This window comes from Oncorhynchus keta, chromosome 14 (genome assembly GCF_023373465.1).
Source record: "Oncorhynchus keta strain PuntledgeMale-10-30-2019 chromosome 14, Oket_V2, whole genome shotgun sequence".
NCBI classification, from domain to species: Eukaryota; Metazoa; Chordata; class Actinopteri; order Salmoniformes; family Salmonidae; genus Oncorhynchus; species Oncorhynchus keta.
This window is the reverse complement of record NC_068434.1, coordinates 14,386,416-14,399,466: the sequence shown is the minus strand read 5'-3', so window position 1 is coordinate 14,399,466 and position 13,051 is coordinate 14,386,416. Positions and strand designations below refer to the sequence as shown.

At 44.7% G+C, this 13,051-nt stretch overlaps 1 protein-coding gene across 1 annotated transcript in view; it reads left to right on the top strand.

Annotated features, from left to right (window-relative positions):
* LOC118394018 (adhesion G-protein coupled receptor V1) overlaps positions 1–13,051 on the top strand; it is a 285,170-nt gene that overhangs the window by 62,234 nt on the left and 209,885 nt on the right. Inside the window, 7 exon segments of the mRNA XM_052461147.1 lie at positions 1,174–1,245; positions 1,906–2,045; positions 2,255–2,867; positions 8,539–8,754; positions 8,900–9,115; positions 11,762–12,006; positions 12,152–12,333. Of these exon segments, the coding sequence (XP_052317107.1) occupies positions 1,174–1,245; positions 1,906–2,045; positions 2,255–2,867; positions 8,539–8,754; positions 8,900–9,115; positions 11,762–12,006; positions 12,152–12,333 (1,684 nt within the window).

Genomic DNA, 13,051 nt, shown 5'->3' with positions numbered 1-13,051 from the left:
TCTAACTGATCCTTTGCCTGTGTTCTGCAACTTTGTGTGCTCCTGTGTGCTGTACTCCCCAATGATCCCCACTACTCTGGTGTGCTCTTGTGTGCTGTACTCCCCAATGATCTCCACTACTCTGGTGTGCTCCTGTGTGCTGTACTCCCCGATGATCCCCACTACTCTGGTGTGCTCCTGTGTGCTGTACTCCCCAATGATCCCCACTACTCTGGTGTGCTCCTGTGTGCTGTACTCCCCAATGATCCCCACTACTCTGGTGTGCTCCTGTGTGCTGTACTCCCCGATGATCCCCACTACTCTGGTGTGCTCCTGTGTGCTGTACTCCCCAATGATCCCCACTACTCTGGTGTGCTCCTGTGTGCTGTACTCCCCAATGATCCCCACTACTCTGGTGTGCTCCTGTGTGCTGTACTCCCCGATGATCCCCACTACTCTGGTGTGCTCCTGTGTGCTGTACTCCCCAATGATCCCCACTACTCTGGTGTGCTCCTGTGTGCTGTACTCCCCAATGATCCCCACTACTCTGGTGTGCTCCTGTGTGCTGTACTCCCCAATTATCCCCACTACTCTGGTGTGCTCCTGTGTGCTGTACTCCCCAATGATCCCCACTACTCTGGTGTGCTCCTGTGTGCTGTACTCCCCAATGATCCCCACTACTCTGGTGTGCTCCTGTGTGCTGTACTACTCAATGATCCCCACTACTCTGGTGTGCTCCTGTGTGCTGTACTCCCCAATGATCCCCACTACTCTGGTGTGCTCCTGTGTGCTGTACTCCCCAATGATCCCCACTACTCTGGTGTGCTCCTGTGTGCTGTACTCCCCAATGATCCCCACTACTCTGGTGTGCTCCTGTGTGCTGTACTCCCCAATGATCCCCACTACTCTGGTGTGCTCCTGTGTGCTGTACTCCCCAATGATCCCCACTACTCTGGTGTGCTCCTGTGTGCTGTACTCCCCAATGATCCCCACTACTCTGGTGTGCTCCTGTGTGCTGTACTCCCCAATTATCCCCACTACTCTGGTGTGCTCCTGTGTGCTGTACTACCCGATGATCCCCACTACTCTGGTGTGCTCCTGTGTGCTGTACTCCCCGATGATCCCCACTACTCTGGTGTGCTCCTGTGTGCTGTACTCCCCAATGATCCCCACTACTCTGGTGTGCTCCTAAAGTGGGTCAGTTCCTTGGCAGTGGCAGTGGAGAAAGTGACACTGACTTCTTCCTCTTGTCCTCTCACCACCGTGGTAAGACCACCTCCCCTACACCTCCCCCCAAATACCCCCCATCCTTTTAGACTGTCCCTCTCCTCCTAAGCATATGTATATATTGTTGGGAGAGGTGTTACGTCCTCTGTAGTTCTTACCCTACTCTGATGAGGCCAGGCTCTGTGTGTGTGTGTGTTTGCATGCATGCGCTTGTCTTTGCGTGCTCACAACTCAGTGTGTGCCTTTGTATGCATGCGCGTGTGTGCTTGCGTGCCTTCGTGTGTGTGTGCGTGTGTGCTTGCGTGCCTTCGTGTGTGTGTGGGGGATTAAAATGTCAATGGTTCCAGTGATCTGTGACCGGGGAGAGGGATGTGGGAAAAGTAAATAGGCATTGAGATGAGGGCAGCAGTGGTAAGTGGTGAACAGAAAATGTCCCAGATCCCAGGGATCATTGTTTCTCTGTAGGGCTTCACCCTCTCCCTTATTAAAAACCGACAATGCACTGCAGTGTTCAGGTCTAGCATTTCAAGAGGATCAATAGGATTCGATTGGAATTCAGTTCTACATAATGTGGCACAATAGGAAGCAGTCATTGATTTTTGGTTATGAAAATAATGACAGGGTTTACAGTGTGTGCTACTCCCCTGGCTGTCACACGTTGTGATGTCCCGATAGTTAAACAACTGTATGTCTTTCTAGCCAGCTTGGGAGTCGCCTCCCACATCTCTGTGACCATCGCTGCCTCTGACGACGCACACGGAGTGTTTCAGTTCAGCCTGGACTCTCTGTCTGTCAATGGCACCGAGCCTGAGGAGGGACGCAGCACTGTGCTGCTGCAGGTCAGTGTGTGTGTGTGTGTGTGTGTGTGTGTGTGTGTGTGTGTGTGTGTGTGTGTGTGTGTGTGTGTGTTGTTTCTCTGAGTGTATCGCTGTGTTTCACTGTGTGTGTGTGTGTGTCTCTGTGTGTGTGTCTCTGTGTGTGTCTCTGTGTTTCAGTGTGTTTGTGTTTACTCTACTCTCTCTCTGGGCCCCCTCTCTAACCATCTCAGGTGATGCGGTTGTTCGGTGCCTTGTCCAAAGTAACTGTATTCTGGGAGGCTGATGTCAGCTCTGAGGAAGACCTCATCAGCAGGGCCGGGAACATCACCTTCCAAGTGGGCCAGACCAGGGGGGAGATTGAGCTCCAGGTGGCCCAGGACGAGGTGCCGGAGCTGGACAAGAGATTTGGTGTGTCCCTAGTCAACGTCTCCCATGGGCGTCTGGGTTTGAGGACTGAGGCCACTGTGACAGTGCTGGCCAGTGACGACCCCTATGGAGTGTTTGTGTTCTCTGACAGCAGCAGGCCGGTCCGCCTGCCTGAGGGCCACACCCTGGTCACCCTCACCATCTACAGGCAGAGGGGGCTGATGGGAAGGGTGCGCGTTACGTATGGGACCCTGAGTGAGGCTGACGCCGCCCCCTTCATGACCCCGGGGGTGGGCCGGGCCAACGAGGGGAAGGACTTTGTCCCCCTCCTGGAGTCGGTGGGGTTCGCAGCCAATCAGAGTGAGGCTAAAGTAACCCTTCGAGTGCTGGATGATGAAGAGCCTGAGAGGGATGAGTCTGTATTCATGGAGCTGATCAGTGTCAATCTCATAGGAGGAGGACAGCATGAGAGATTAAGTAAATCACTGCAACATGTTCACATCGCAACTATGAATATCCAGCCGTATACATGGTCAACATATATATATATATATATATATATATATATATATATATATATATATATATATATATATATATATATATATATACGTACACTACATATACAAAATCTAATATATATTACACTACATATATATATATTAGATTTTATATATATATTAGATTTTGTATATATATACACACACATATATTAGATTTTGTATATATATATATATATACACACATATATTAGATTTTGTATATATATATATATATATATATATTTATGTAGATATTCCCCCATACACTATATAAACTATCGTTCAAAAGTTTGGGGTCACTTAGAAATGTCCTTGTTTTTGAAAGAAAAGTACATTTTTTGTCCATTAAAATAACATCAGATTTATCAGAAATACAGTGTAGACATTGTTAATGTTATAAATGACTATTGTAGCTGGAAACAGCAGATTTTTTATGGAATATCCACATAGGCGTTCAGAGGTCCATTATCAGCAACCATCACTCCTGTGTTCCAATGGCATGTTGTGTTAGCTAATCCAAGTTCATCATTTTAAACGGCTAATTGATCATTAGAAAAACCTTTTGCAATTATGTTAGCACAGCTGAAAACTTTTGTGCTGATTAAAGAAGCAATAAAACTGGCCTTCTTTAGACTAGTTGAGTGTCTGGAGTATCAGCATTTGTGGGTTCGATGACAGGCTCAAAATGGCCAGAAACAAAGACCTTTCTTCTGAAACTTGTCAGTCTATTCTTGTTCAGAGAAATTAAGGCTATTCCATGCGAGAAATTGCCAAGAAACTGAAGATCTCGTACAACGCTGTGTACTACTCCCTTCACAGAACAGCGCAAACTGTCCCTAACCAGAATAGAAAGTGGAGTGGGAGGCCCCGGTGCACAACTGAGCAAGAGGACAAGTACATTAGAGTGTCTAGTTTGAGAAACAGACGCCTCACAAGTCCTCAACTGGCAGATTCATTAAATAGTACCCGCAAAACACCAGTCTCAACATCAACAGTGAAGAGGCGACTCCGAGATGCTAGCCTCTGTACAACTATGTAGATATTCCCCCCAAACTCTGCAGTTTCCAGCTACAATGGTCATTTACTACATAAACAATGTCAATTTGATCATTTTGATGTTATTTTAATGGGCAAAAATTTTACTTTTCTTTCAAAAATGGGGACATTTCTAAGTGAAACCAAACTTTTGAACGATAGTGTACATAAACTATATATACAGACATTCATTATATATACATACTCTATATATACATACTCTATATATATATATATATATATATATATATATATATATATATATATATATATATATATATATATATATATATATATATATGTATAATATAGTATATATATACACACACACAGTTGGGCAAAAAGTCTTTAGTCAGCCACCAATTTTGCAAGTTCTCCCACTTAAAAAGATGTGAGAGGCCTGTAAATTTTCATCATAGGTACACTTAAACTATGACAGACAAAATGAAGAAAAAACATCCAGAAAATCACATTGTAGGATTTTTTATGAATTTATTTGCAAATTATGGTGGAAAATAAATATTTGGTCACCTACAAACAAGCAAGATTTCTGGCTCCCACAGATGTGTAACTTCTTCTTAAATAGGCTCCTCTGTCCTCCACTCGTTACCTGTACCTGTACCTGTTTGAACTTGTTATCAGTATTAAAAAAGACACCTGTCCTCAACCTCAAACAGTCACACTCCAAACTCCACTATGGCCAAGACCAAAGAGCTGTCAACGGACACCAGAAACAAAATTGTAGGCTGGGAAGACTGAATCTGCAATAGGTAAGCAGCTTGGTTTGAAGAAATCAACTGTGGGAGCAATTATTAGGAAATGGAAGACATACAAGACCACTGATAATCTCCCTCGATCTGGGGCTGCACGCAAGATCTCACCCCGTGGGGTCAAAATGATCACAAGAACGGTGAGCAAAACTCCCAGAACCACATGGGGGGACCTAGTGAATGACCTGCAGAGAGCTGGGACCAAAGTAACAAAGCCTACCATCAGTAACACACTACGCCACCAGGGACTCAAATCCTGCAGTGCCAGACGTGTCCCCCTGCTTAAGCCAGTACATGTCCAGGCCCGTCTGAAGTTTGGTAGAGAGCATTTGGATGATCCAGAAGAAGATTGGGAGAATGTCATATGGTCAGATGAAACCAAAATAGAACCTTTTGGTAAAAACTCAACTCGTCGTGTTTGGAGGACAAAGAATGCTAAGTTGCATCCAAAGAACACCATACCTACTGTGAAGCATGGGGGTGGAAACATCATGCTTTGTGGCTGTTTTTCTGCAAAGGGACCAGGACGACTGATCCGTGTAAAGGAAAGAATGAATGGGGCCATGTATCGTGAGATTTTGAGTGAAAACCTCCTTCCATCAGCAAGGGCATTGAAGATGAAACGTGGCTGGGTCTTTCAGCATGACATTGATTCCAATCACACCGCCCGGGCAACGAAGGAGTGGCTTCGTAAGAAGCATTGCAATGTCCTGGAGTGGCCTAGCCAGTCTCCAAATCTCAACCCCAAAGAAAATATTTGGAGGGAGTTGAAAGTCCGCGTTGATCTGCAACAGCCCCAAAACTTCACTGCTCTAGAGGAGAACTGCATGGAGGAATGGGACAAAATACCAGCAACAGTGTGTGAAAACCTTGTGAAGCATTACAGAAAACGTTTGACCTCTGTCATTGCCAACAAAGGGTATATAACAAAGTATTGAGATAAACTTTTGTTATTGACCAAATACTTATTTTCCACCATAATTTGCAAATAAATTCATAAAAAATCCTACAATGTGATTTTCTGGATTTTTTTTCTAATTTTGTCTGTCATAGTTGAAGTGTACATATATACACTATATTTAAACACTATATATACATACAGTTGAAGTCAGAAATGTACATGCACTTAGGTTGGAGTCCTTAAAACCAGTTTTTCAACCACTCCACCAATTTCATGTTAACAAACTACAGTTTTGGCAAGTCGGTTAGGACATCTACTTTGTGAATGACAAGTAATTTTTCCAACAATTGTTTACATACAGATTATCACAATTCCAGTGGATCAGAAGTTTACATACACTAAGTTGACTGAGCCTTTAAACAGCTTGGAAAATTCCAGAAAATTATGTCATGGCTTTAGAAGCTTCTGATAGGCTAATTAACATAATTTGAGTCAATTGGAGGTGTACCTGTGAATGTATTTCAAGGCCTACCTTCAAACGCAGTGCCTCTTTGCTTGACATTATGGAAAAATCAAAATAAATCAGCCAAGACCTCAGAAAAGACATTGTAGATCTCCACAAGTCTGGTTCATCCTTGGGAGCAATTTCCAAATGCCTGAAGGTACCACGCAGCTGTCATACTTCTCAGGAAGGAGATGCATTCTGTGTCCTTGAGATGAACGTACTTTGGTGTGAAAAGTGCAAATTAATCCCAGAACAACAACAAAGGACCTTGTGAAGATGCTGGGGTAAAACGGTACAAAAGTATCTATATCCACAGTAAAATGAGTCTTATATCGACATAACCTGAAAGGCTGCTCAGCAAGAAAGAAGCCACTGCTCCAAAACCGCCATAAAAAAGCCAGACTACGGTTTGCAACTGCACATGGGGACAAAGATCATACTTTTTGGAGAAATGCCCTTGGGTTTGATGAAACAAAATTATAACTGTTGGCCATAATGACCATTTTTATGTTTGGAGGAAAAAGGGGGATGCTTGCAAGCCGAAGAACACCATCCTAACCGTGAAGCACGGAGGTGGCAGCATCATGTTGTGGGGGTGCTTTGCTGCAGGAGGGACTGGTGCACTTCACAAAATAGATGGTATCATGAGGGAGGGAAATTATGTGGATATATTGAAGCAACATCTCAAGGCATCAGTCAGGAAGTTTAAGCTTGGTCGCAAATGGGTCTTCCAAATGGACAGTGACCCCAAGCATACTTCCAAAGTTGTGGCAAAATGGCTTCAGGACAACAAAGTCAAGTTATTGGAGTGGCCTTCACAAAGCCCTGACCTCAATCCCATAGAAAATTTGTGGGCAGAACTGAAAAAGCGTGTTCGAGCAAGGAGGCCTACAAACCTGACTCAGTTACATGAAAGAAAGAAAAGCTGAAATATATAATTCTCTATTATTCTGACGTTTTACATTCTTAAAATAAAGTGGTGATCCTAACTGACCTAAGACAGGGACTTTTTACTCTGATGAAATGTCAGGAATTGTGAAAAACTGAGTTTAAATGTATTTGGCTAAGGTGTATGTAAACTTCCGACTTCAACTGTTCACTATATATTCTAAAGTATGTGGACACCCCTTCAAATGAGTTTTGGCTATTTGGCTATTTCAGCCACACCCATTGCTGACAGGTGTATAAAATTGAGCACACAGCCATGCAATCTCCATAGACATACATTGGCAAGAGAATGGCCTTACTGAAGAGCTTATTGACTTTCAACATGGCACGGTCATAGAATGCCACCTTTCCAACAAGTCAGTTCGTCAAATTTCTGTCCTGCTACAGCTGCCCCGGTCAACTGTAAGTGCTGATTTTGTGAAGTGGAAACGTCTAGGAACAACAACGGCTCAACCATAAAGTGGTAGACCACACAAGCTCACAGAACGGGACCGCCGACTGCTGAAGCGTATAAAACTAATCTGTCCTCACTACCGAGTTCCAAACTGCCTCTGGAAGCAACATCAGCACAATACCTGTTCATCGGGAGCTTCATGAAATTGGTTTCCGCAGCCGGGTTCTCCATGCGCAATGCCATGCATCGGCTGGAGTGTTCTAAAGCTCGCCGTCATTGTAAATAATAAATAAAGGTTACATTTTTTATTATTTAAAAATACATTTAAAAAAGCTCGCCGCCATTGGACTCTGGAGCAGTGGGAATCACTCTTCACCATCTGGCAGTCCGACGGATACATCTGGGTTTAGCAGATGCCAGGAGAACGCTACCTGCCCCAATGCATAGTGCCAGCTGTAAAGTTTGATAGAGGAGGAATAATTGTCTGGGGCTGGTTCATGGTTCGGGCTAGGCCCCTTAGTTCCAGTGAAGGGAAATCTTAATGCTACAGCATACAATAACATTCTAGACTTTTCTGTGCTTTCAACTTTGTGGCAACAGTTTGGGGAAGGCCCTTTACATGACAATGCCCCCATGCACAAAGCGAGGTCCATACAGAAATGGTTTGTCGAGATCGGTGTGGAAGAACTTGACTGGCCTGCACAGAGTAGTGACCAAAGTAGTGACCCAATCGAAAACCTTTGCGATGAATTGGAACGCCGACTGTGAGCCAGGCCTAATTGTCCAACATCAGTGCCCGACCACACTAATGATCTTGTGGCTGAATGGAAGCAAGTCCTCGCAGCAATGTTACAATATCTAGTGGAAAGCCTTCCCAGAAGAGTGGAGGCTGTTAAAGCAGCAAAGGGGGGACCAACTACATATTCATGTCCATGATTTTGGAATGAGATGTTTGAAGAGCAGGTGTCCACATACTTTTGGTCATGTAGTGTCTGCAGCTGGACTAGGGATATTGTTTTTTTGTCAAACCATACAGTTTCTTCTCTTTCCTAGTTGTCCATTCTCCTCGTCTTGGTCCGAAGGCAGAGATCGTGGCCCAGGTCATAGTAGAGGCCAGTGATGACGCCTTTGGGTTTCTGCAGCTCTCCGCCCCTGCTATCAACGTGGCCGAGGACTATGTTGGACCCATTATCAATGTCACACGCATTGGGGGAATTTTTGCTGACGTGTCTGTGAAGTTCAGGGCTGTACCAATGACTGCTAGAGTTGGTCAGTGCGGTCTACATCATCTCAATAGTATCAATAGTGTCTCATATAAACTGTATAGCAGGGACTGTGTGTGTGTATACAAGTGTGCGCATGCAAAGTGTATGTAATAAATAGTGTGTGTCTAACAATGTGTGTGTCAACCCAGGTGACGACTACAGCATAGCATCCTCTGACGTGGTTCTCCTGGAGGGGGAGACCAGTAAGCCAGTTCCCATCTACATCATTGATGATATGATTCCTGAGCTGGAGGAGACCTTCCGCATCGAGTTGCTCAACGTCACCACAGGGGGTGCTAAACTGGGGGTGCTCACCCGCACAATCATCACCATCCTGCCCTCCGACGACCCCTTTGGGGCCTTTGGTTAGCTCACGTCTCTCTCCTCTCCCACACAGACATGCCCTCACGTACGTGCATGTATACTAGTCAATATAGTTCTAGAATGTACAGATGGTCATTCAAATCAGATTACAGTAGATGCACAATGACTGACTACATTAGCCAATAATCTATTGTATTTTTGTCTAAAAGAGCCCAATGAAAAATCCTGCATTGTTACTTTATTAGTAAATGACCCATTAGACCTCAAAGTACTGTTTGTGTTCCCTAGTATTTCAGACTGCTAACCCCTAACCCTAGTATTTCAGACTGCTAACCCCTAACCCTAGTATTTCAGACTGCTAACCCCTAACCCTAGTATTTCAGACTCCTAACCCCTAACCCTAGTATTTCAGACTGCTAACCCCTAACCCTAACCCTAGTATTTCAGACTGCTAACCCCTAACCCTAGTATTTCAGACTGCTAACCCCTAACCCTAGTATTTCAGACTGCTAACCCCTAACCCTAGTATTTCAGACTGCTAACCCCTAACCCTAGTATTTCAGACTGCTAACCCCTAACCCTAGTATTTCAGACTGCTAACCCCTAACCCTAGTATTTCAGACTGCTAACCCCTAACCCTAGTATTTCAGACTGCTAACCCCTAACCCTAGTATTTCAGACTGCTAACCCCTAACCCTAGTATTTCAGACTGCTAACCCCTAACCCTAACCCTAGTATTTCAGACTGCTAACCCCTAACCCTAGTATTTCAGACTGCTAACCCCTAACCCTAGTATTTCAGACTGCCCTAGTATTTCAGACTGCTAACCCCTAACCCTAGTATTTCAGACTGCTAACCCCTAACCCTAGACTGCTAACCCCTAACCCTAACCCTAGTATTTCAGACTGCTAACCCCTAACCCTAGTATTTCAGACTGCTAACCCCTAACCCTAGTATTTCAGACTGCTAACCCCTAACCCTAGTATTTCAGACTGCTAACCCCTAACCCCCTAGTATTTCAGACTGCTAGTATTTCAGACAGCTAACCCCTAACCCCTAACCCTAACCCTAGTATTTCAGACTGCAAACCCCTAACCCTAACCCAGACTGCTAACCCTAACTCTAGTATTTCAGACTGCTATCCCCTAACCCTACCCCTAACCTTAGTATTTCAGACTGCTAACCCCTAACCCTAACCCCTAACCCTAGTATTTCAGACTGCTAACCCCTAACCCCTAACCCTAGTATTTCAGACAGCTAACCCCTAACCCTAGTATTTCAGAATGCTAACCCCTAACCCCTAACCCTAGTATTTCAGACTGCTAACCCCTAACCCTAGTATTTCAGAATGCTAACCCCTGACCCCTAACCCTGGTATTTCAGAATGCTAACCCCTAACCCTAGTATTTCAGAATGCTAACCCCTAACCCTAGTATTTCAGAATGCTAACCCCTAACCCTAACCCTAGTATTTCAGACTGCTAACCCCTAACCCTAGTATTTTAGACTGCTAACCCCTAACCCTAGTATTTCAGACTGCTAACCCTTAACCCTAGTATTTCAGACTGCTAACCCCTAACCCTAGTATTTCAGAATGCTAACCCCTAACCCCTAACCCTAGTATTTCAGACTGCTAACCCCTAACCCCTAACCCTACTATTTCAGACTGCTAACCCCTAACCCTATTATTTCAGACTGCTAACCCCTAACCCCTAACCCTAGTATTTCAGACTGCTAACTCCTAACCCCTAACCCTAGTATTCCAGACTGCTAACTCCTAACCCCTAACCCTAGTATTTCAGACTGCTAACCCCTAACCCCTAACCCTAGTATTTCAGACTGCTAACCCCTAACCCCTAACCCTAGTATGTCAGACTGCTAACCCCTAACCCTAGTATTCCAGACTGCTAACTCCTAACCCCTAACCCTAGTATTTCAGACTGCAAACCCCTAACCCTAACCCTAGTATTTCAGACTGCTAACACCTAACTCTAGTATTTCAGACTGCTATCCCCTAACCCTACCCCTAACCTTAGTATTTCAGACTGCTAACCCCTAACCCTAACCCCTAACCCTAGTATTTCAGACTGCTAACCCCTAACCCCTAACCCTAGTATTTCAGACCGCTAACCCCTAACACTAGTATTTCAGACTGCTAACCCCTAACCCTAACCCCTAACCCTAGTATTTCAGAATGCTAACCCTCACCCCTAACCCTAGTATTTCAGACCTAACCCCTAACCCCTAACCCTAGTATTTCAGACTGCTAACCCCTAACCCTAGTATTTCAGAATGCTAACCCCTGAACCCTAACCCTGGTATTTCAGAATGCTAACCCCTAACCCTAACCCTAGTATTTCAGACTGCTAAGCCCTAACCCCTAACCCTACTATTTCAGACTGCTAACCCCTAACCCTAGCATTTCAGACTGCTAACCCCTAACCCCTAACCCTAGTATTTCAGACTGCTAACTCCTAACCCCTAACCCTAGTATTCCAGACTGCTAACTCCTAACCCCTAACCCTAGTATTTCAGACTGCTAACCCCTAACCCCTAACCCTAGTATTTCAGACTGCTAACCCCTAACCCCTAACCCTAGTATGTCACTAACCCTAGTATTTCAGACTGCTAACTCCTAACCCCTAACCCTAGTATTTCAGACTGCTAACTCCTAACCCCTAACCCTAGTATTTCAGGCTGGTCCTGTCACCATAGAGGAGCCAGGGGTGAACTCATTCCAGGTGACACTGCCCATCGTGCGAAACGCTGGGGCCATAGGGACTGTAGTTGTCCAGTGGCGAGCCACGGTGAACGGCAGAGCAGCAGTAGGGGACCTCCGGCCTGTGTCAGGAGAGGTCGCCTTTGCGCCAGGAGAAACTATGAAGACGTTGAAAGTTGAGGTCCTAGCAGACGATGTGCCGGAAATTGAGGAAGTAAGAAACAATCGTAATTTCTTACATTGTTGTTATTTTTTGCCAAACAAAGGCTTGTATCATAATATATGCTATATAATAATAGGCCTATAATAAAATAATATAACATATGCCATTTTTCCTCTAAATGTTCTGTGCTTTTCAGATAATCAAGGTGGAATTGACTAGTGCCACTAATGGAGGCAACATTGGAAGAGACAAAACAGTTAGTATCATTGTTCCAGCCAATGACAACCCGTATGGGACAGTCTACTTTGACCAGTCTGTGTATCAAGTGCAGGAACCTCTCCAGGGAATTTTTGTGGCCAACATTACTGTCCGTCGAAGGTTTGTTTGTTGCAGGTCCTATATGGCAGTGAAATTACATATTGCTACTTTTCTGTTTTTTGACTTGGAATGCTCAACTAACTCTCTCTCCCTCTCTCTTTCCTTCATCTCAACTAACCCTCTCTCCTTCATCTCAACTAACTCTCTCTCCCTCTCTCGGTCCTTTATCTCAACTAACTCTCTCTCCCTCTCTCTGTCCTTTATCTCAACTAACTCTCTCTCCCTCTGTCTTTCATCTCAACTAACTATCTCCTTCATCTCAATTTACTCTCTCTCCCTCTCCCTCTCTGTCTTTCATCGCAACTAACTCTCTCTCCTTCATCTCAATTTACTCTCTCTCCCTCTCTGTCTTTCATCGCAACTAACTCTCTCTCCTTCATCTCAACTAACTCTCTCTCCCTCACTCCTTCATCTCAACTAACTCTCTCTCCCTCTCTTTCTCCTTCATCTCAACTAACTCTCTCCCTCTCTTTCTCCTTCATCTCAACTCTCTCTCTCTCTCTTTCTCCTTCATCTCAACTCTCTCTCTCTCTCTCTCTCTCTCTCCCTCTCTCTCTCTCCCTCATCTCAACTAACTGTTTCTCCCTCTCTCTGTCCTTAATCTCAAATGACTCTCTCTCCCTCTCTCTGTCCTTATTCTCAATGTGCTCTCTCTCCCTCTCTCTGTCCTTCATCTCAACTAACTCTCTCTTCCTCTGTCCTTCATCTCAACTAACTC